Source organism: Lepidochelys kempii, chromosome 14 (genome assembly GCF_965140265.1).
Source record: "Lepidochelys kempii isolate rLepKem1 chromosome 14, rLepKem1.hap2, whole genome shotgun sequence".
In the NCBI taxonomy this organism is placed as follows: domain Eukaryota; kingdom Metazoa; phylum Chordata; order Testudines; family Cheloniidae; genus Lepidochelys; species Lepidochelys kempii.
Genome location: NC_133269.1, coordinates 30,134,020 through 30,158,042, shown reverse-complemented (window position 1 = coordinate 30,158,042; position 24,023 = coordinate 30,134,020). Strand labels below are relative to the sequence as shown.

Here is a 24,023-nt window from a genome sequence, read left to right as displayed (position 1 = left end):
GGAGGGCAGATACTGGAGCACCCACAGGTACACTCATCTCGAAGAACATCAGTTACGGCACAGGATGAGTAACCTCCTCTTGGAGGGAGAAAAAGAGCTGTCCCTGTGGGTGCTCCACTCCAGGTGACTTAAAAGCAGTGTATCTCAAGGAGGTAGGGACTTCGGACTTTTGGAATTAATTTGCAAATTGGACACCATTAAATTAGGCTTAAATGAAGACTGGGAGTGGATGTGTCATTACACAAAGTAAAACTATTTCCCAATGTTTATTCCCCCCCGCCCACCACTGTTCCTCAGACGTTCTTGTCAACTGCTGGAAATGGCCCACCTTGATTATCACTACAAAAGGTTCCCCGCCCCCGCTCTCCTGCTTACCTTATAACTCTCGTTACAGTGTGTATGGTAACACCCATTGTTTCATGTTCTCTGTGTATATAAAATCTCTGTCTTGTATTTTCCACTGAATGCATCCGATGAAGTGAGCTGTAGTTCACGAAAGCTTATGCTCAAATAAATTTGTTAGTCTCGAAGATGTCACAAGTATTCCTTTTCTAATAGCAGCTAGGTGGACTTTGATGGAGCTAAAAGAAAGGCCAGATTGTTTGAGGTCCAACAGGTAGGATTGTTTGCAGTCCTCCTTATACAAGAGGAAGACAGACATAGCAGGCAGTTGTTTAGTTGAACACCATTGTGTAAATCGCTTCCACTTTTGGAGATAGGTGGTGTGAGTAGATTGTGATCTGCTATGTAGGAGCACTCTTTGAAGTTCATCAGAGTATGCTAGTTCGTTTTGCGAGAACCATATAGGAAGCAAGCTTTGAGGTGATGCATGGACAGATTGGGGTGGCGAAATCAGCCATGTTCCTGCCATAGGAGGTTCGGAATGAGAGGCAAGGAGATTGGTGGTCGAGTTGACATCCTGGTGAGGAATGGGAACCATGGTTGTCTGGGCCATGCTGGGGCAATCAGGATCACCTTGGCATGATCTGTTCATATTTTTGCCAGAACTCTGTGGAGAATCAGAATCAGGAGACAAACATACAGTAAGTTCCGGTTCCACGGAATCATAAATGCATCTCCCAGGGAGTGCTTGCCCAGTTCTGCTCTGGAGCAAAATTCAGAGCATTTTGTGTTTTTTGCCGTTGAAAAGAGGTCTATGGTTGGGTAGCCCCAAATGCGTTTATCTCCCATTCGTGGTCCCAGGGAAAGCGTCTGCTTAATTCATCCACTGTCGTATTCATTGCCCCGGGAAGGTAGGCGGCTGATATCCCGATATTGTACGCAAGGCACCAGTTCGAGAGTTTCATAGGTTCTGTGCAAAGAGAGTGAGAGCGAGCTCCTCCCTGCTTGTTTACATAGAACATGCAGGCAGTGTTGTCTGTCATTATCCGTACATGTTGGTTCCGGATTAACGGGAGGAAGTGACGGCAGGCATTGCTTATAGCTTGAAGTTCCAGGACGTTTATGTGCAGGGAGGTTTCCATTGCAGACCATAGCTCTTGGGTTGTGTGATGTAACATGTGACCACCCCACCCTGTCTGCGATGCATCAGTAGTCATTATGATGGCGGTGTAAGTGCTTAAGTGGGAACATTGTTTTTGAACCCTCGACCAAGGCTTCAAATCTGCTTGTTAGTTGGAGCGGGTTGAGACACTGCTACGGAATTGGGGCAGTGATGCTGGTCTGGGTCTCTGGCGTTGTTGCTTTATTTGGTCATGTGATCACTGGAACTGCTGGGTATATGTGGGATACTGTCGATGTTGGTAAGCTTGGTATCTATATTGTCGATAACTTCTTCCTGCCCACTCTCCCAGTTTTCCTTTGCTCTGAGGGTTTCTGAGAGGCATCTGGGCCAGAGGACCTTTGGTGTGATTCTGGTGCAATGAACTGCAATCTGTTGGGTTTCTTGGGACAGTTAGCCTTCACATGCTCCAGCTCATTAAATTTTAAACATCACCCGGCTGACTGGTCACTGGGGCAAAGTGAGTTGTTGGAGAATGGTGTGGTGGGAGAATAAGGTGTCTGGGATTTTCCTTGGGGTGTAGATGGGGCCTTGGGCTGTCCCCAAGTAATAGGGTGTCCCAAGAGGTAAGGTGTTGTCTCGGGTTGCCCCTTCTGATATCCACTCCAACTTTCTTCTTCTCCGCCACCTCCACCCATTTGGTTCTGATCTCCCCTGCCTCGATAACACTGTTGGACTTCCTGTCTAGGATGTACCACTGCGCCATTTGCATTAGGAAAGACAGATCTTCCAGAGACTTAACACTTGCTCCTGATACCCAGGCATCCCAATTTTTTACAATGTGGTAGGCGTGCCAGGAAAATGGCAGATCCAGTTTTTACCTTAGAGCTCTAAACCACCGACAGACATGCTCGTAGTCATTCATTTGTTCGTAGTCATTCATGTGTTCTTTAGGCATTTCAGTCACCACCTCTGCTAAGGGTTCACTGAGTTATGGCTTCAGCTCCACCATATACTGGTCTGTAGGGGTGTTGTACCCAAGGCAGGCCCTTTCAAAATGTTCTAAGAAGGCCTCGGTGTCATCCCCTACTTTGTATATGGGGAATTTCTTGGAATGGGGGCAGTTCCTGGACAAAGACAGTTAGGTGTTACCTGCTGGACCAAGCTTAGCCCTTTCCAGCTCTAAGCATTTCAGCTCTAACTCCATCTCCAAATGCTTTGCCTCTTTTCCATAAATTCTCAGAGATCGATTGACTTCAAAAGAGCGATGACAATTTAAACCAGCTGAGAATTAGCCCCTTGGTTTTTCAGGAACCCAAGTGTGTGATACGTCCATTTATTCAGAGAAACAAAACACAGCACGTTTAAAATGTATCCGGTCAAAACAGCTCAAACACGGAGTATTTTTGATGAGCTGTTTGTCAGTGAGCGATGGAGTAAGTATTAAACTGGTGATGTTAATGTGTTTACTCTACATTGGTGTTGGTTCAGATGCGTTGGGATATCAGACCCTTACATTTCTGTCACACTCACTTTCTCCAGGGGTCTCTCAGCCAATTCTGGATCCTTGTGTAGACAGGCTCTTGGCCAAAGCCTAATTTCTTTGAAGTGAGGGGGCTAAATCTCAGTGACTTCAATGGGATCCAAACTTGGCCTCACTAGCCCAAGTTGGATTTTCTTTAGAAAACACTGGTTAAAATAATCAGACAGCTACCTGAGGCTCTTTCTCCCCTAACACATCATTCAGAATACAATAATATCCCAACAGTGTATACATAATCGAGTCAGGAGGAACTTACCCATGCAGAGACTTCTTTTGCACCCTTTTATCATTGTGGGGAGCAAACCTTCAGCTCACTCAGAAAACCCCATCAAAGATATGACATATCAGCACTCTCAAGAGAAGGCAAACATAGAAAATCCTGTCGAACCAAAATCTCACTGTCTCAACAGGCCTGCCCATCTGCAAACCCACCTGGAACAAAGAAACAAATAAAAACAACAAACTCAACAAAAATAAACTAAAAAACTGACAAACAAAAACCAAAGAACAAATGTGTTGATACCTCCGTCAGAGTTATACTCCTGAAAAAGAAGAGCCAGCGAACACACTAGGAACTTTGCTATGGCTACTGATTATCACATAGAATGGTGATGTCTAGCAGTACATAGATAGATAGATAGATAGATTTCGATCTTAATTACATTGATGTAAATCTATACTAACTACAATTTTCTTGAGTTAAATTTGTCTGGATTTTTATTAATGTAAATACCCAATTCTGCATAAACAGATTGCAAAGTATGCTCTCATGAAGGCAATCATGTCATCCGAGGATTCTATTTATAAAGAAACACAGAATGAACTCGTGATCAGTGGAGAAATATAGACATTTTATTCTTGCTGAATAACATCCAAACTATCAGTTTACTCAGGGCACCTTTCATTTCCTTGTTTCTCATGCTGTAGATGATCGGATTCATCATTGGGGGCAACACAGAATAGAGAACAGCCAGCAAGAGATTCAGCTCTGAGGTCGAGTTGGAGGCTGGTTTCAGGAAGGCAAAGGTGCCCGTGAAAAGGAATAAGGAGACAACAGTGAGGTGAGGGAGGCAGGTGGAGAGGGCTTTATGCTGGCCCTGTTCCGAATGGATTCTCAGCACTGTTTTGTAGATCTGAACATACGACACAATTATAAAATCAACCAGATTCAGCCTAAAAGCACATGAAGAAATCACAACCATTTCCCCGAGGTACGACTGAAAGAGATGGAACCAAAGTCTAGCATGGATAGATTCATCAGGAAGAAGTACATGGGACTTGTGAAGGTGTTGCTTGCAGGCTATGGCTGTGATGATGAGAAATTTCCCCAACACGGATATCAAGTAAAGCAGTAGAAACACCAATAAGTGTAAAATCTGTAGCTCCCGAACATCAGAGACTCCCAGGAGAAAGAATTCGGTCATGGCGGTTTGGTTGGACATTTTCTTCCTCAGTACACTGTGTGACGGCTGTTGAGGGAATGAGAAGGACAATGATCAGGATTAGAATGGCCCTCTTTCTCCTTTCCCTAATATCTCATTCTATAAATGTCCAAGTTCCATAGAACTCATCACTTACAATGACTAGATGTTGTTCGTGCACCTCACCTCTGACAATCAATCAGTAATATTATCACACTCGTGTAACCAAGCACCTTGAAACTCAACAGAGCTTCATCACTTTACCCAATCTGAGGATTCACCCAAGGTGTGGCTTGATAAAATTCAGTATGAAGGATGGAACAAAGCACCCTCCAAATCCAACAATTCTTGCAAAGAAGGTCCCTCCATTGCGACCATCACCAAGCTTACCACTTGGGCATGAATCTAATAGAGTAAAATGCCAAAACAGCCCCGTGTCTTCTGTGTCTTCCATGTAAGTTCTGTCCACCCATTTATACCTTTTATACTCAGCCAGCAGCAGTGTGGAGCTAGGCCAGGAGCTCTGGGTTCTACTCCCAGTCTGCTCCCATATGTCCTTGAATGTGGTCAGGGTAGACAGGCTTTGGCTGCTTGGTTCAACTCTAACCCAGGGTTTAAAGGGGCTCTTCTGTCTAAAACATGATGTGCGCTGCCAACTTTACTGCTTATTCAATTGTTACCTCCACGTAACTATCCCTTTGAAAGAGAAATCACACAGATGCGATAGAATCAATGGGTTTGAAATCAGGCTCTCATCAGACAATATGAATGTTCCCCAATGTATTTAACATTTACCGCTGGTTGGAAATTTTCAGCTGTGTTCTGTTAATGGAGATTGTTTTTTCAGCTAAACAATATTGCCAACAACAACTTCTTAGAACCTGTCTACTTCCCTCCAGCATTTTGGGATTCTTTTGTAAAGAAACTGAAAACTCAAAAACCAAACATTTTTGCTTTGCTGATGAAAAAAAATCTAGTTTTCCACAGAAAGTTTACATTTGCCAACAACTGGGGAGAAAAAATTGATTTGGCATTTTCAGTGAAAAGTCAAAATTTTCCCCAAGAGTGGAAAAATTCCAATCCACAGCTGGTATTTGATTTCATAACGTAAGTCTTATTTCTCATCGTAATGTATGTTGATCCACCAATATATTTAATTGAAATAGCAAACTTTCTGACCTTTGTGGATTTTTTCCCAGCACATGATGCATTCAGTCATCCGGCACCAGGCTTTTGGGGTCAATATCTATCTATAGACCAGAATCTAGAAGCTAAAGGCACAGGTATCTGAGAATCTTTCCCCCCCACCCCCAGCCCTTCTGAGCCTGAATGGACAGAACTAGACTCAAACCTGTTGCTCTCTGCAGATGAAGTGTGTGCAGCTGGCATTAAGTATCACTGGCATTGAAGGACTGATGCTGCGGGAAGGTGATTAATTCATGTCTATTTCCTAAGGGCGAGCGGGACTCACTCCCTGGAGCCCAGCACACTCAGCAGCAGAGGCCCAGAGGCAAGTGCAGAGATGCTTAGGTGATAAAGCCAAAAGAGCCATTCTGTCCCTCAAGCCTGAGACCCACATAGCATGAGGCCTATGATCTCCCCCAGCATTCCCCAATTCCAGCCCTGCTTCTGTGTTATCTGTGGGCCAGGATCACAAAGATGGAGACAGGCACCGACGGGGATTGATCAATGCTCTTAAATGAGCTCGGTGGCTAAGTCCCATGGTCATTCAGTGGGAGTGAGGACCTGAACCTGCTTAGATGCTATTGTAAATCCGAATAGGCACCTGTCTCCTTCTTTAGGTGCCTTTGTAACCCTGGTCCTGTGTCTAGCTTGTTCACTTTGAAGGCCTGGGCTTCTCCAGAATTTCAGACAATGAAGGCTGGGATTCACAAAAGAGCATATGGGAGTAAGGCATGTACATCTTGGGCTCCTGACTCCCTTGAGAAGCCCAGCCTGAAATGATAACTAGTACAGCCAGGGATCTAGAGAGAGGAGGTCACAAGAGGCCAAGAACTCCTAGAATCTAAGCCCAAAATCTGGGGCATAATAATTGAGACTGGATGAAAAATTCATAATGAAACTTTTATTTTGAGATGATCCATGGTTCAGCTTTGTTTGACCTCTTCATGAATTTTCATTGATCTGGGTGAAATATTGGCCTTTTTTTTATCCAGATAGAATTTGCTTGTGTTCCCTAGGAATATAGGAATCATCAGAGTCCAGTGCCCTGGCTCTGACAGGAGCCAGCAACAGATACTGCATCATCCACAGCCTGGAACGACAGGGATGGGATGGGGAGATCTGCCTGCACTGCAGCATCTGCAGCATCGTCTGCCTGAGTCTGAAGAGGGCCTGAGACAATGGCTCTGGGAGAAGGAACTACCGCAGGCATCTCCATGGGATTTGAACTCCCAGCCCCACTTGTCTGGAGCACCCCACCAACCCCACCCCAGCAGGGGACTCTCTGTGCAGGGGGGAGGGAAGAGCACAGCAGTCCTGACCCCCTCACCCAAGCATACCCCCTGGCTGGGGAGGTAAGGACTTGGACTACCACAACTGCTCCCTGCCTGACTGTGGGCAACTTGCTGATCCCAAGGGGTTGGGGGAGAGGCTCCTGCTCCTCTTCTGGGACAGAGCAGGGCTCCTAGGCCACTGTCCCAGCATCTCTTTGAGGGCCTCCTGCCACTGCCACTCCATGTGGGGCACCGGATCAATGGGGCAGTCCCTTGCCTGGCCCAGGAGTGTCTGAATCCAGCCCTGAGAGTCAGCAGAGCTTTATGGGTCTAAATGTGCCTCTTTCCACAGGCTCCTGGGAAGAGCCCTGTTCAGAGCAGCGACTCCTGGAGGGACTAGTGCCAGCTACTGTAAAGGGAGGGGCAGAGACCTTGCCCCCAATCAATGGACAATTCTGCGCGATGGGACAATTCTCCCATATCAGGGAGATTCCCTGTGAGTGAGTGGCTGGTTGGAGACATGTGCTATAGTGGTTTAATTCATTCTCTGATCAAATGTAACTGTGAAGGCTTTCATGATCCCTGTCAGTGTCTCACCCTGCTGGTCATTTTGTCTCAGTAATACCCTGTGGCAGTGAGTTCCCCAGGTTAGCTGTGTACTGGGTGGGGCTGGGCAGAGGCCATCATGGAAATAGTGTTCAGAAAAGAGACTGGGTAGGCAGAGGAAGGGTAAGGAAGAAAGTGGTGGCCAGGGCTTGCCAATGGGGAGAAGGAGGAGAGAATGGGCAGGTGTTTAGAGACAGGGGCGTGGGGCGGTTCCTGGGGCTGAGGCCATTTTAGGGGAGTGGGGCTGAGCGGAGGAGGGGAATGGTGGGCAGAGGGGTTAAGCAGGGGCAAAGAGAAGCCAAAAGAACCTTGCTTTCCAAAGAGGCAAGGAGGAGAAGGAGACAATCCATCAAGAGAGACTGCTCTAGAGGTTCCTGGATGAAGAGAGGTGGATCAGACAGCGGGACGGATTGCTCAGGGAGAGAATGCTGGATCTGTGGGCCAGCAGGCTGATTCATCCAGCTCCGTGATGGTGCCTGCACCAGTGCATGCCAATGTCTGCAGGTGCACAGGTACCTGTAGACAGGAGAGGGGAATGGTGTCCCTGGTCCTGGTTCACAATGGTTGGAGGGTGGAGTTTCGAGCAGGACCAGTGAACAACATGACAAGTAGGGTTTGTTTTCCAAACTATTCACTGTTGTGTATCTGAGAGAAAGATCCTCTAACCCCTGTCCAAGAGATGTACCCCTGTCTCCGAGACCAGGGAGGTAGCAGAGCACATTCTGGTTTATGATATATACGACACCTTTACTGGTGAGCCCTGAACTCTGAATTCCATGATTAATCTTCTTCTGACACTTAATAGCTTTTCTATTTTGGCTGTGGTGATTCTTCAGACGCTCGGCCAAATCGCAATCCTGCTCCCACGTGGCACCTCAATTTCCCACTCTCTAAAAATGGGGATAATCCTGACCCACATTCAGAAAGTGGTTGATCTTCTCTCTTTCTTCCCAAGTCCCTCCCTTCCTTGCCCAGCCCTGGCCCTGTTCCCTGTACCCCAAACTTCCATGTCCATGTTAGTGGCTGTCTCACCCCCACTCAACCTGCAAGGTCTTCTGCCAGCAAAGGGAAGCTGCTCCCAGGTCTGGAGCTGCATTCGCATGTCCTGAGTGCTGTCCTGCACCATGCTGACCACGGGTAGGTAGGTCATCAACCTCCATCTGTGTCCCAGGTGCAGGATGGCCTCTGGTTCCTGCTCCCTCAGGCACCTGGAGCTGCTGAAATAGGGGTGGGGTTGGCAGAGCAGGAGAGCACCCCATGAGGTTAAGAAATGGCAGTGAGAGCTTTTTCCCTCCCTGAGAGATAACGGTGTCCCTCTGTGGGGACTCTCTTCCTGGCAGATGCTGTGCTTTTGTTCCTGGACGCTACCACTCTAGAGTGTATTTGTAAGCTGATGACCCCCACATGTTGTTTAGAAGCTATGGATAATACAAGCTCGGAAATTTGTTCTGTGCTTAGCCCCTATGGCACAGCTGGGCTGGGTGGCCTTTTCTTGCTGTGTTGTGAGCAGGTTCTGGGCACGAGGGATATGAAGAGGCTCTCAGGGACTAATTTTTGAAAGTAAATATCAATGATCTGCAATCCAATATTAAATCACTGCTGCTAACATTGGTGGGTGATGAAATAGTAGCAGAGTGGTCATTAATGATGAGGTCAGGGCAGTGACACAGAGCAATCGGGTTCCTTGATAAGCTGGACCCATTCAAAGAAAACAAGCTTGAAAAGAACCAAATGAAGGGTCCTTTCGCTAGCAACAAAGCATGCAGGCCACACCTACAGAATGGGGAAGTGTAGCCTGGAAAGCACTGAGTGTGAAGAGAATTTAGGGGCCATGCTGGGCAAGTCATTCAACATGAGCACCCAGGGTGATGCTGTGGTGAACAGGGCTAAAGCCATCATTAGATGTATAAAAAGAGCAGTGAGGAGCATAGGGAGGTGACACACCATGAGGAAGACTGATCATGGAATACTGCATCCAGTTTTGGTGTCTATCTTTGAAAAAGATTTGAAAATATTGGAGATGGGGCAGCAAAAAAAGCAATGAAACATTTTGAGGGCTGGAGAAAAATGCCTGCGAATGAGCTATTGAAAGAGCTCAGCCTGTTTAGATGATAAAAAAAAGATCGGGAGGTGACGTCATTGAAGTGTTGAAGTGACTTCATGGAGAGAAAATATTGGGTAGGAAAGGGCTCATTAATCCCGCAGAGAAAAGCATAACAAGACCCAGTGGCTGGAAACTCAAAAGAGACCATTTCGTATTCGAAAGAGGGTGCACATATTCAACCTTGAGGATGAATCACCAAAGGAACAAAGTAGAAAGGGAAGTGGTGGGAATTCTCCACCTCTTGATGTCTTCTAATGAAGACTAGATGTCTTTCTGGAATGTGTGTAGTCAAAAACGAGCTACTATGCTCTACAGAAAGCATGTGATATGCAGTGGGTCAGATGACATGCTCTAATTGTCTCTTCTGTCCATAAAGTCTGCTAATTTATGAAAAACTGAGTGTAGCATGGGGAGAAGCCTCTGATGATTTACTTTGTTCGGCTTGAGCCCACAATGAACGCTCATTGCGTGGGGTGATCCAGGAGAAGCAGCTGAAACATCCACTGTGTCTGGACAGGGGCAGGACATCAGCACTGCAAGGGAGGGGTGGGTGTGTCAGTGACATGACAAGGGCCTTTGGCAGGACCTCAGCCTATTGGACAAAGGTGGTGGGGAGGCGATGATCTCACAGAGAGATCTTGACATCAGCCAGGCAGGACAGGGGTGCAGGACAGGGGCAAGCTCGGAGATCCCTGTGGCTTTGCTTCAGCACGTCTCCTTCTCGAGGTCTCTCCTGGAGGACTGAGAGAGCATTCACTTTCACATTCGTGAGGAAAAGGAGGATCCTCTTCAGAGTTTTCTCCTTTTCTTTTAGTGGTTTTGCTTGAAAACAGACATCCCTGTATAGAAGGTAAGAGCCTCGGAGAGGTTTGGAACCTGTTCAGTCTGATCCATCAGGTGCCGGCTGATTTTTAGGAAAGGAAAGCATTAGATTGTGGGGGCAGGATTTTATTTCCGACCTAGGACTTTGTCCCTTAGAATTACTGGGGATATTGGGGTTTCTCCTTTTTGTTTTCCCTTTTCCTCTGTCCCTCCTACCTTTCTCTTCTTGCTTCCTTTTTCCTTTTCCTCTGCTCTCCTCCCACCACCAGGAGCTCTGTGTGTGGAGCGGGGGCCGGGGGTGTGTGTGTGTGTGGGAGGCCCTCACAGAGAGGTGAGACTGGAATAGTGCTCTGAGAGTGATCCCCTCGGTGGTGACCAGGGCCATTCTTTGGGCTATTTGATGAGAACCCTTAGCCTCCCACCCCTCAAAGTCTCAACCTTGATTGGCTGAGGAGGGGGCTATTGACAGGGAGGAAACTCTGGTCTTTGTTGTTCTCTTTTATGACCAAGCAAATAAGTCACAACCACTTCTATGTTTGACCAATGTGAATGCTGCTCTCCATTCATTTTCTCGGAGCAGTTCATGATCCTCTCGAACATTCCAGTTCTTCTGAAATATTTGCTGAATAATTACTAGGAACAATTGTTGGTCTGTAGCTCATTTGAGAGCAACTCTGCTACTGACTGGCTGCATCAGCTAAGACAAGTCACTGCTCCTTTCTCAGCCTTCGTTTCTCCTTCTGTCATAAACGAATGACAATCTTCTCCCACCTACCTCGCCTGGGTGGATGCTGGGGATCCACTGAAGAGTGTCACTCGGAGCAGTGCAGACTAGGGGGTGTCCTATCACACTGAGCCATATCAGATTATGACTAATATTCTATTGGATTTGTATTTTATTCTTTTGAAATTGTGAAGAGCAGGAACTACTTAGTTCAGACTGAAGCATCTCATCTAATTTTCTAGATCATAGTGTTTCCCCTTTGTGTACAATGAGACAGTTTACTGCACTGTGACAAACAGGAGATGCTCTTGTTTTGCAAACAAATATTTTTTGCAAAGAATTTTCATCCTACTTATTACGATTTTGTCTGAATGGATTTTCTGACAGAAAATGGTTTCCATGAAAATATTCACACCTGATTTCCTGGGCTTTATCCCTGCCGCCGGGTGGTTGTTGTCTATTAGTTAGAACAGGAGTCAGGACTGTTGTCTTCTCTTTCTGGCTCCGTCAGCACTTTGCTGTGTGACACCTTAGGTAGGTCCAATGGGAACAAGGTCAATTCTCTAACTCCAGGCAGCAGGGAGCCTGGGTGAGATAAGGGATATTAAGGCCGCCTGCGAAGGAGAAAGGGATGTTTCCAGGTGTTGAATGTCAAGAATTCTAAACTTTGCTAAAATGGCTAGTCTCGGGAAACAAGAACTAGTTGGGGCCAAACTTTAACCATTGTCTTTTTTAAAGCCCATTCAGGGATGTGAGTCCCAGAGAGCCATAGAGAGGTGGAGCAACTTGCCCAAAGTCCCACAGATCAATAGGCAACAATGGAAGCAGGAGTGACACTCCCTCTCAAAGGCAGGGGGACCAGCCATTAGGGCCTGGTTGCAATTGCCAGCTGTGGGAGGGAGTGTGCGGCAGTGGTTAGTGAAGGGGTCCATCCATGGCTCTGACACTCAGTGTGACCCTGAGCTGGTAGCTGAGGCCCGTTTGCTATCAGTAGGGTTGGGGTCCCATCGCTACAGCCCAGTGGGTTTGGGAGGCTCCAGGAAGGTGTGTAAAGTGCTGGGATGTCAGGATCCGGGAGGCGCTGTCACCTCCGCCCTAGGGCAGTGTTCTGCACCCCCCTGCTGCTGGCTGAGTTTCTCTGTCCCTTGGCAATAAGACAGACTCTTGTTTTCACAGCTAGTCGATCGCCCTCGTGTCATCACCCTGCCTGCTGGCTGGGCAGGGAAACTCCTGAGGTCACCACCCTCTCCAGCCTGCCTTGGGCTTGGAGAGTGAGGAGGAGGGTGAGGGACGTCTGCTGACCCTGAACATCCGCCATCCATCATCCCATCACTGAGAGCAAGTGAGTGGCATTCGGGTTCCTCGGTGGCTTCCCCTGTCTTTCTGGGGAGAGGCAGAAACAGGGGGAGAGAATATCTCCAAAGGAGGATTTGATTTGCAAACAGCCCCAAAGAGCTCCTCACTCTTAGACCGGGCAGGGGCTTCTCCAGAGCCGCCTCCAGGGTGTTTGGAAAGGTTCCAGCAATGGGGCTTCCAGCCCTTCCCTTGTGGGACACTGTTCCCCAGGCTGAGAGTCTCTGAGCTGGGCCAGACCCTGTGAGGTGCTGAGCCTGGAAATCAATGGGGAAGGAGGAGGGCCCTGGTCTTCCTGTGCTTAGGGTCTTTGTGACTTTGATGTGGGGAATGGTTTCCCAGGAGAAATCCAGACTCCTGGGTTCTGTTCCATCTCTAGCCTGGGTTGGAGAGTGGCTTGGGACGACAGGAGTGGGCTGCTTGTCCAGAGTAACCGATGGTCTTTGGGACTGACCCCATTGCTCGAAAAGGATGAGACTTCCTGGCTACTGCAGCAGCAGGGATTATGAAGGGGAACGTTGGGAGCAGATCATGCAATGAACTCCTGCCAATGTGTGTAGATGGCACTCCCTGCACTCCTGTGGGGGCAGAGGGGGCTGCTGTGGTTGGAGCAGGGAGGAGGAGGGAGAGAAAAGGCCCATGACTGAAAGGCTGCCTTGAGCCCAGACTCACCCCTGCTCTCCGCTCGGTTCCAGGATGGCCAGGCTCCTGCATATGTTCCGGATGAAGGCTCTGCAGGTGGCCCCAGAGCCTGAGGGAAGCAGCTGCCATCTTCCCAAGGGGCAGAGCAACCCCTGCGTCCCAGCTGGCGGGGAAGCAGCTCCCATCCAGGCCAGAAGGCGGAAGTGCCCAGCCTTCTGGAAAAGGAACCCAGCTTCCGGCGCAGGTGCCGAGCTGGGAGAGGCCCCCACCAGGCCGCAGTGGAGCTGGCCCAGGCTGTGGTTTTGCAGAGAGGACCCAGCCCAGGAGGGGTGCCGGGCAGGGTGGCTCTGGGGCTTGTTGTGTGGGCAGCAGCGGCCCCAGGAGCCCAGCCCTCGTTCCCATCAGGAGGCATCGCCCTGCCCGCTCACTAAGGACCTTTCAGCCCCGGCAGGCCAGGAGGTGGAAGGTCCCTGTCCCAGCACCAGCAGCTCAGCATGGGACAGCGGCAGCACCTGGGCCTCTGGCAGCAGCCAGGCCGATGGAGGCCACTGCTTTGTTCCAGGTGAGGAGCCAGGCTGGGCTGAGGGAGGGCTGAGGACGGGGATGTGAACACCCTGGGCCCAGATGCTCTCCCGGTGCTGGGGGAATCGGTATCTCCCCTGAAGTCCTGGGCAGTGGAGGGGGGCTCTCTGCTCTGGGCTTCTGCAGATATTGGGGGCTGAAGGCATCCCTGAGAGGGAGGTTTGGGGCCCGATGTGCCCTGGGTGCCTGAGGTGGGAAGGGAGGTCTTGAATCCTGCTCTGCCCACCACACCCTTGTCCTTCCCTCCCTGGTGCAGGGACCCCCCTGGATTCAGAGCAGGAGGAAGGGGTGGACGTGGCCAAAGATGAAGTTGCTCTCAAAGTCATCCGAGAGCAGCTCCAGTGCAGAGATAAGGTACAAATGTTCCCCACCTGGGCTGGAAGCAAGATTGCCCTGTCCCTTCCCAACATCCCCACCCCCTGCCGAGGGTCTTGTCCCTCCTGCTTCACAACTCCTAATGGGGCCCTTTTACATCCATGATGGGACCCCCAACATGGGGGTGTTTGTCCCACAACAGCCGAGGTCGTCTCCCCCCACAGGCACTGTCCCACTTCCTGATCCTGCTTGTGTAGGAGTCGTGGGGGATTTGGAGAATAGGCGGGTGCCCACAATCCCCCATTGAGGCCTGAGCCCTGGAGCTGGTTTGGGTGGGGCAGGAAGGTCGCTAGCTAACAGGTTCTCTCTCGCTATTCCCCACTCCTGGTGGGTCCAGGATGAGGGGCAGCAGCTCCTGTTCCTTCGGGCCATCTACCCCGCATGTCTGGCTGCACGGGAGAGAGGGGAGGACACGCTGGAGCCGCACTGCTGCAAGGCGGCTGTGGTGAAGAGGATTGTGGTGAGTGAGACACACCATACAGCAGCTGGAGGGAGGAGAGAGACATGGGATTGGCAGGGGTATGGGCGGGCTAATGGGTGGGGGCTGAGTGGTGTTGGAGGGGGCATCAGAGGGCAGGGATTGCTGGGGCTGAAGACTGGGGAGAAGAGAAGGGAGAAATTCTGAGATTAGTCAGTAGTGGGCAGGGGGGGAATTGTGGGGCTGGAGGGCAGCTGAGAGTGGGGGCCAAGGAATCACATGGTCCCAGCTCGGTCATCGGGATGGGGCTGAATGGGGGCAGTTTTGAGAGGGAGGAGGAGAGAAGGGGATTGGGAGTGAGCTGGGCAGGAATCCGGGAAGGGGGACAGGTCTGATGGGCAGAAAGGAATGGGAGGAGCGGGAAGTGGTGGGGGATCCTGCTGGCCATGTGGGGCACTGGCTGTGTCATCTCCTCAGTGGGAGGTGTCAGTCGGGCCTGAATCTCACACGCTCCTTTGTCTCCTTCGCGTCTCACAGGAGCTCATCGAGGAGCTTCCCGATGACTCGTCACACAGTGCCATCCTCACCCACTCCCTGGCTGCAGTGGGCAACTTCTGGTACCGAGACAGCCCCACCCCCCCACCCTGCCGGCTCTCCTCACCCCAGTGCTGCTCAGGCCCAAGGCTGGGAGTCACCGTCACTGTCCCTCCCAGGTCACCTCCCAAGAGTGGCGCCTCTGGCAGAGATGGTGGGGTGGGAAGGGTCACTCTCTCCTGGCAGGGCTCTTCTTTTCACTTCCATAACATGACAGGGGCCTTGGGGCGGGGAGGTGGGGGGGACGGACTCACTCCCAGGCTCAGATACAGGACGGGCAGCAGGCTCCAGGGAACAGGAGCTATTCCTGTCCTGCCACTGTCTGTCTGTGATGCCTTGGCCTTGTCATTCCCTAGCTAAGTGCCTCAGTTTCCATTCTCACCAGCCTGTGCCTCTATCCCTATGGGTTAGTGTCCGTGTTGGCGACAGTCCCACCCCCGTACTGCACAGTCTAATAGCAGCTCCTCTCTCTTGCCAGCACCATGAAACCTGCCCTGGAGCCAGTCCTAGAGACCCACCTCTTGCGAGCTGCCCTTCACTCCGTCTTCACCCTGGGCACGGAGAAGGACACCACTGGCATCCAGGTACATCCTCCTCCTCCATCCTCCTCCTCTTCCAGAGTGGTCCTTGGTCCCTGCTCCCTTCATTCACTGGAGCTCCAGATTTAGGGGTGGGGTAGCGGAGATGGAAAAAGCTGCAGGGTTGGATCCTTCCCTCCAGCAGGGAAGAGATTACCCCTCCCTGGGGGATGGATTTCTTTCTTTCTTTCTTTCTTTCTTTCTTTCTTTCTTTCTTTCTTTCTTTCTTTCTTTCTTTCTTTCTTTCTTTCTTTCTTTCTTTCTTTCTTTCTTTCTTTCTTTCTTTCTTTCTTTCTTTCTTTCATAAGCCGTGTTTGCCCAGAAGCCAAGCTTCCATCCATAGCAACTTGGCTGTTTCCTACTCTTCTGCCTACAAGGCCCTCTGCAGAGACCTGCTAAGCTCATGGATCAAAGGTCCAGGTGTCAACAATTCTTGCGAATTGCCTGCAGTGGTATGTGAAGGAGAGAGGCCAGAAGATGTGTTTGGGAGTCTCCCCAGTGCTTCCCTGAGACCCTTCTTCCCATCCTGTGGCAGGTGTAGGCCCAGGCTCCCTAAGTCTGACTCATGCTTTGCAGGCTCTGCGCAAAGTCATCCCAGAGGTCCTGGATGCCATGCTGGGGAACCTGCTGGCAGAGTCCCCAGACACAGACAGGCTCCACTTCATCTTGGAGGTGAGCCCCATTTTACCGTAACTCTTTGGGGGACTCGTAAGGAGAGACTGGAAGATCCATTTTCTACTCTGTCCTCCTAGCTGGGTCCCCAGTGGGTCGTCCTTGGCTGGGGAGGTCAGTGCAATGCAGTGTCAGGTCCTTCCTTCTTGAGGGACAGAGAAAGGAGCTGGGACTTCAAGCCAGAGCTCTGCCTGGTTCTGCTGAGCACAAACCACAGGGCTCCTGGCTGTCTTGGGGAGTGAGAGTCTGAAACCCCACCCTTCCCCCACCCCTCCACCACACACACCCCATGAGATTTGGAAGATGGTTCTCAGAGAAGAGGCACATGCTCTTTCCTAGAGAAACAGGAGGATCCCAGGGAATCAGCCCTTCCCTCTGATCTGCTGTGAAATTCCTGGGGGGATTGTGCTCTCAGTCACTCCCTACATCCCCGCAAGGATTTTCATAGCAGGGAAGGGCCGAGGGTTCAGTCTCCTTTCTGGTGAACTGTTCAGGAATCAGGAGTTCTGGGAGGATGGGACCAGCCCCGACCCCGAACATTGTCCCAATCGAGAGAGACGCTGAGAAGTTGTGACCTGCAGGGTAGAAGCTGCGTCCTGGGGGAAAGAATCCCCTTCTAAAGCTCTGCCATCAATGACTCAGCTATTCCCCCCTGCGCAGAATGTCTCAGGCCCCTGGGGCTGGGGGCGAGGGGCTCATTTGCAAAGCAGGTGCACCTGGCCACTGAGTCTGACCTGCCTCCTTTCCCCAAAGCATGTCAACTTCTGGGTCGTGTCCAGGGTGTCCCAGGAGCAAGCCAGGGCTATCAGGAGCAGCACAGCCCTGCTGAGATACACAGTCACCCACCCTGAGTTTGACGTAAGTGAGCTCCGACCCCAGCTTTCTGGCTCCAGGCGGAGGCGGGCTGGCTCCAGCGGGCTGCAGGATCTGCTGCTGGCGGGGCTGTGGGTTAGGAGGGTTCTTCATGGGGAGGCAGAGTCAGAGCAGGGACTGAGCTAGGCTTGAGTCAAGTTCTTCTTGTCCTGGTTCAGTGTTGTCCCTGGGCCTTTAAGGGGACCATGCTCCAGCCCTTGCTTGGCATCCCAAAGCAGCTCCGGTCTCCCTTGGCAGCAGAGCAAATGAAGGGTCGATCTCAAGCTCCTCTCCCCCAGCATCTCCTGCAGAGAGGTTAAGGGGAAGGAGCCCTCTGGCCCAGGGGGGACAGGAAGCTGACAGGAAAATGCTGATGGAGTCCCCTCTGCTCTCCCTTCCATTAGATCTCATTTCCCCATGGCCTGGTGTCCATGTCCCTAGGATGGGGCACCATGTGGCCCAGCTGGCTCTGTTTGTCAGCGAGCCAGACAAGGACATCAGCCGGCCGGCCAGGGAGGGGACTTACCGGCTCTACCAACTGCTGCTCCAACAGAGGGGTAAGGAATCCAGCTGGGACATGGAACCCAATAGGGGACTAAGAGTGACCACAGGTGGATAATGGGACCCCAGACCATTTCTCTCAGACTGACCGCAGCTGGAGGACAAGTCTCTCTCTGCCTCTGTTCTTCTCCACTCCACTGTGCAGCCACCAATGGGATTGGAAGGACACAGAAACTGCAACCAGAATGAGAAAAGTCTCTCTCTCTCTCTTTCTTCCAGGCCTGACCATACATGAGGCGGAAGATCTCTGGTGCTATGACTAGCACCAGGAAGCAGGCTCTTGGGCTACAAGAATACAGCCAGAGTGGGGGAGGTAAGGGCACTGTGCCAGGGCATGACACAGCTCAGGGAGTGTGGCTGGCTGGGTTCCCTGCAGTGGATGCCTCCTGGAGACAGGAAAAGAGCCCACTCCTTATTTCCAGCTCAGAGTTCCTCATCCAGCAACCAGTGGGACAGGCTGGTGCGAAAGGTCCCACATTGGAACCTCGCTAGTTGCCATGATTTGAGGAGAATCCCCCGTGGGTGAGTTAAGATAGGATTATGGCTCTGGGTGTCTCTCTGCTCCTTGTCCCCCTGGCTGATCCCCAAGTGCCTGAGAGGAGAGCAATGGGTCAGTCAGTCACGATTGCTTGATCAAACCCTTCTTTAATTCCCTGCACCCTGTAGAAGCTGAGAAAGGAGATGGGGTTTGCCCAATTCCATTGCCGGTCAGGAAGCAGAATGCCCCAACCTGGGAACTGGGTAGGGGACATAGTGAGCTCCAGAGCCAATATGGACCACATGCGCCCCCCTCATGTCTCCAGACCTGGCCAGGGAATGGCAGAGTATCTGGACCTCAGCCACTGTTCCAAAGAAGCACATTGTCACTGACCCAAGTTGCGGCTACTTGCTGCACAAGTAGAAAATCAAAGACACCCCGCCCCACCCCCGTCTCACAACTGTGGTGAGAATATCCAAACCTTCGAACACACCGTAACACAGTGCCCCCAGACTGGAGTCAAAGGTGAAATGGGTGATTTCCACAACATCACAGAGGAGGCCTTGGAATGGCTCCTGGATCGACAAGGGCATCTACAGAACACTGCTCCACAGACGCCCCGTGAGAGAGACTGTGTGAGCTTGTCCCGCCTCCCACAAGCTGAATTGCTGCAGCGGAAGAAAAGTCTCCGAGGAGTGTCTGTGATGGGGACTGGGCCATGCGTCTTCTTGTCCTTGTCAGGCTGCAGGTTGGATTCCCCTTGAAGAAACCAAGGAGCTGCAGAGGCCATACCCAGCAACGAGAGAAATCACTTAGCTGGAGGAAGAGACCTTTGGTCTGTCAGCTCCAACCCCGTCCCCACCCCCCCTCAACAACACACACAAACTCCTCTAGCCGCTGAGGTGCAGGAGATCTCTCTGCTGGAAGCAACACAGGGTCCCCTGTGGTCTCTGTGCCCTGCACAGCAGAGTGGACCTGCTCACAGTCATTAGAGATCCATTTCCAGCCCATCCTGGCCCCTGCCAGAAATTGCCCTCCCGAAAGAGCCACTGGAGGCTTTGGTCCCTCAGCATCTGCGACCTTTTAATAAAGGGGCTTCGCTGAGCCCTGGGAGCCTGAAAGCCTCCTGGGGAATGAAGTGCCTTGGCCACAGCAGCTCTCTTCCCCACCCTTTGGGGCACTAGACGCCATTGTACCGCCAGGACTTGGAGGCAGGCTCTGGGCAATGTGCTCGAGCCTCATGTCCTCTCGGTTTTAGGTCTTTGGAAAATTCTTCTCCGTCGGACAGAGAAGATCCTTCCTACAGACAGCAGTGCTGGCCATCCACGACCCCCTGCTGCGTGTCAGCCAGGCTGGGCTGGTGCTCGTCTACTCCCTCCTGGGGGAAGCCCAGCAACTGATGGGGGAGACGGTAAGCAGCTGCAATCGACTCAGGAGCTTGGGGTGGGGCCCAGGGCCTCATTCCCATCCTCTCGCCATTCGCTGGCCTGGTAGCAAGGAGCCTAGTGGGGACTTCTGGACCTCATGGACTTCTCTTCTTAGGATGTGGTGCTCTGCTATCACTCCTGGGAAGGACAGGAGAGTCCCCTAAGTGCCCTCTGGGAACCTTTCCTGCCCCACAGAGCTGCCCCCATTTCCCCATGGCCTGGTGTCCATGTCACCCGAGCCACCATTGAGAGTTGCTCCCATCCCTGGCAGCCTGGGAGGCCGAGGACTGACTGGTGATGGCGACTGACCAGGAAGGGCTGAGGCACATGGGCGTGGGAAGCTGGTCTTGCTGCTGGTAGGGCTCTGGTAGGGCTGGACCCGCTCTCGAGAGATTGGGAGGATTCAGTCAGCAGGGGCTGCTGACCTGCCCCGTTCCCCAGGGCTGCCATCCTGTGGCTTCAGCTTTTGTCACTGGGGTGACTTGGGGAAAGGTCTCAAGCTCTCCCCATCCCACTTCACTGCTGCCAGAATCCCTCCCGCCCCCCACCATCCTGCTAGAGCCCCCTCCCTGCCCTACCTGGGTGGGGATGGAGGTAGGGGTGGAAGAGAGGGTTCTAGGAACTTGAGCGGTATCCCCAGGTGGGTTGGAGGTGGAACAGCTGTCAGGGGCACTGATGGGGGGGTTGGCACTGGAGGTCACGAGAGAGGACAGCAAGCCTCCATCCTGGGAGTCAGGAGAGTGAATCTACCACTCAGATATGAGCAGGTGCTGGGTGGAAATGATGGTGCTGGTTCCAGGTGCCCTTAATCCTCCCTGATTCCTGGGGAGCGTCTCGGTCTCTGACTTGTTCTCGTTCCCCTGCAGCACGAGGATGTCACAGCCAAGGTCATGTGTGACTTCACATCATCCGGCACTTGCACCAGATGCCCGAGGCGCTGCAAGGGCTGTGGCTCATCTGATGCTCTTAAAGGTTCCCCTCCCTATTCAGCAAGTCCCGCTCCCTGCTGCAGGTACTGCTCTGTCTCACTGTAAATGGGGGGCTAGTGGAAGCGGAAATGGAGGTCCCTGGCACTCACAGAAACTCTCTCCCCTCTCTGTGGAGCTGGGTCCTTCCCTCGGCCGCCCAAATTCCTTCATGTGGGGCAGGAGCTCTTTCCCTCACACCCATATCCCTCCCCTCTTTCCTTGATCTCACCCCCATCCCATTCCCCGTACTCCCAGGCAGAGATCTTCCTGCCCCATATGGCGCAGAAGGACCTTTGGGTCAGGGCTACAGACTGTCTGCCCAACTGAAGCTCAGGAAGCTCCACATTTGAGGCGGTGAGGATGGGACAGAAGCTCAGGGCTAGCTTCATCTCCTGCCCTTTATTCTTCCTTTGGCCCTTCTCTGGGCTCTCCAAGTCTGACATGAAGAGGAGCCTCCTCCCCCCGTGTCTTCTAGGCCCTGGGGTGTGTGACAGCCTCCCAGATGGATTCAGTCAGAAGCTGAAGGACCTCAGAGAGCAGTGGGGACAGGTCCCTTGTCCTAGGAAACAAAGCAGTGGTAGTTCTCAAAGAGGCTGAGAGGGAAGACTCCGCTCCCTCCTGGAGGTAAGAGCCATTGACTTCTTTGGGCATCTGGGTTTCTTGGGGGAGAAATGGGATCCCTGCTGCATAGCCTAGCTGGGAGCTTCCCCCATCCCTGGGACAGAGACATCTCCATCAATGTGCCACCCTTGTTTTTTTCCTAGCAAGAGGCTCCCAAGAGAACTCCTCCTCAAACCTCTTCTCCTGGGAGCGTTTCTGGGAGGAGGCTCCTGTCCCTCAGTCTCCAACTCCATCATGCAGTCTCTTTCACCTAACATCTCGGCTCTCCAGCTCCACTTCCCGCAGCAGGACAAATGGACCTTCAGCTCCTAGAGAACAGACTCTGACCTCCTTCTGATCAGCAATGGGGTTTCCCCATCCCCTCAGCAAACCTGTCAGCCAGGCTGGACCGGATTTGAAGGAGGAGGGTATCTAACAGGGTGGCTTGGCCTATGGCTAGGCCAAATTGATGACCAAGTGAGCCCCACCTAAGAGGAAACAAGGGGAAACAGCAGCAAAAGTAGAGAAGCAGAGCGAGCTGTTCAGTAGATGGCCTTGGGCCAAACCCTGGAGTCCAGGGTAGGACTGGATTCTCTCACCGTCCCTAAGGAAGGGGACATAGAAGACCCTAGAAATCCAAGAAGGGCAGGCTGAGCCGAAATCAGGCTGAGGAAGAACTCAAGGAGCACAACCCAGGAAGGAGTGGAGTAAAGGACAGTCACCTGGTTGGAGGGCTGAGTTCCCAGCCAAGAAACTGCAAGAGTGAGTCTCAGCGGGGTTGCTAGCCCAGCTAGAAAGCGGTGACACGAGGCCTGGCCAGCATCTAGCGGTGAGTGAACTTTGGTACACACCCAAACTGGCTGTGTCTGGAGCCCTGTGTAGCCTCTTCTGTGGGAAGTTCCCATGGGTCAGTGGGGCCTGAATCTCTACTGCTCCTTTGGTCTCTTTGGGCTTCACACGAGATATGTGGTGAACTGCCCTTGGATTCTGGACCCAGCACCGCTCAGAACTTATTCGCTACCTTCAGAGAGACAGGGCACAGCTCAGCCTGTTGGGAAGGCTGGAGACTCACACTTCACTCGAACATACAACACTGAGGTGGTTTGGGAAGCATAGTAACAAAGAAGAGATTTAAGGGACACCAAGCAAGAGAAAGAGACAAATTTCAACCAGAGAAACAAAACACAACACACTTTGTAGTGACTAAAACTGAATCTTAACAAGTCACAATCTTTGCCTTAGCAGTTTCCAGACTAACATCTCAGCTTTCCTAACAGACCTTCTTTGATGTCCCTGTAGGGTAGAAACCTTCTCTGTCGAATCCGCTGATTTGATTGCTTCGTCTTGTGGTTTCAGACCCTCTGTTCTCCTTCTGGGCTGCCTGGACCCTGACTGTAACATCTCTCTGGCCCAGCCTCTTACATAGACGTGTGCTGCAGCCAGCCCAGCGCAGAGAGCAGTGGGGACAGATGATCTCATCAGACCAAGGGTGCGGCATTGAGGAGACTCTCCTGCTGTCCCAAAGGGTTTCTGTTCTCCTGCACAGTCAGACCGTGGGGCCAGGTTGCAGAATGGGGAAGAGCTGGTTGGTGATGAGTCGGAGGATTCACCATACAAGTGGCAGCAGCTGCAGATCCTGGAGTCCCTGTGGTAGGGTTACCATGCGTCCGAATTTTCCCAGACATGTCCAGCTTTTTGGGTTTTAAATCGGCCTCTGGGAGGAATTTGTAAAAGTCTCAAAAGGTCCAGGATTTCCCTCCTAATGCAGCACTCTGGGGGCGGAGGGGGAGCTGTGCGCTCTGCGGGGGAGCACGGCACTGTGTCTGGCTCCGCACCCCAGACACACTGCTCTGAGCAGCAGGGTACAGGGGCCCGGGGGCTGGAGAAGGCGCATGGGGTCCCAAGGGACAGTCAGGGGACAGGGAGCAGGAGGGGTTGGATGGGTCAGGGGTTCTGGGGAGAGCCTGTCAGGGGGTGGGCATATGGAGAGGGGTCGGGGGAGTCAAGGAACAGGGAGCAGGGGGGCTTGGATGGGGTGGAAGTTTGGGGGGGAAGTCAGGGGCAGGGAGCAGGGGGGATTAGATGGGTCGGGGGCTCTGCAGGGGCAGTCAGGGGACAGGGAGTGGTTGGATACGTGTGGGAGACCCGGGGGTCTGTCAGGGGTCGGGGGTGGGGCAGTCAGGGGACAGGTAGGGGGTGGAGTTCTAGGGGGGCAGTTAGGGTGGAGGGGTCTAAGGAGGGGGCAGTTGGAGACAGGGAGAAGGAAGGCTTAGATAGAGGGCAGGGTCCTGGGAGGGGGCGATCAGGGGACAAGGAGCAGGGGGGGTTGGATGGGTTGGTGGTTCTGTGGGGAGCAGTCAGGGGGCAGGAAGTGGGAGGGAGTAGATAGGGGGCAGGGCTACCACTCCCCCCTCCCCCCCGGAGTGTCCTCTTTTTTGAAAGTTCAAATATGGTAACCCTAACCTATGTGCCCAGCCTCCATTCCTGGAATGGAGGTCAGAGGTCACTCTAGGAGCTTCAAATTTCAGATTCTGTCCCTATTGCCTGCTTTGACCAGCTGATCTCAACCCAGCACCTCCCTCAGGTGGTCGCAGTGGTGAGCTCTTTCCCTCTTTTTCTGGAGTAGCTGCCATTACGGGGACAGGATACATGTGGCCAAGGAAATGGAGAGGCATGGGGGTCACTTGCAGAGGAATGCAGATAACTTGCAGAGTTGCCTGTTCATGCAGCTCCTATGGGGGAAGCACGGTAGGGTCCCGTGCACTCCGGGGCACCATTTCCAATT

The 24,023-nt window shown here is 52.1% G+C and overlaps 1 protein-coding gene across 2 annotated transcripts in view; it reads left to right on the top strand.

Annotated features, from left to right (window-relative positions):
- The first annotated feature begins 6,780 nt into the window (after positions 1-6,780).
- Positions 6,781-24,023, top strand: part of LOC140898230 (uncharacterized) — a 41,553-nt gene continuing 24,310 nt past the window's right edge. The window contains exons 1-14 of one of the 2 annotated variants that reach the window (XM_073311771.1): positions 6,781-6,963; positions 7,235-7,378; positions 12,315-12,480; positions 13,187-13,695; positions 13,972-14,069; positions 14,428-14,550; positions 15,046-15,125; positions 15,581-15,686; positions 16,257-16,352; positions 17,106-17,210; positions 17,609-17,761; positions 17,985-18,078; positions 19,502-19,654; positions 20,537-20,682. In XM_073311771.1, the coding sequence (XP_073167872.1) occupies positions 13,188-13,695; positions 13,972-14,069; positions 14,428-14,550; positions 15,046-15,125; positions 15,581-15,686; positions 16,257-16,352; positions 17,106-17,210; positions 17,609-17,761; positions 17,985-17,990 (1,275 nt within the window). In that variant the 5' untranslated portion in view covers positions 6,781-6,963; positions 7,235-7,378; positions 12,315-12,480; position 13,187 and the 3' untranslated portion in view covers positions 17,991-18,078; positions 19,502-19,654; positions 20,537-20,682. Of the gene's footprint in view, positions 6,964-7,108; positions 7,379-12,314; positions 12,481-13,186; positions 13,696-13,971; positions 14,070-14,427; positions 14,551-15,045; positions 15,126-15,580; positions 15,687-16,256; positions 16,353-17,105; positions 17,211-17,608; positions 17,762-17,984; positions 18,079-19,501; positions 19,655-20,536; positions 20,683-24,023 lie in introns of those variants that run through there. The other variant, XM_073311772.1, reaches the window with a different exon arrangement.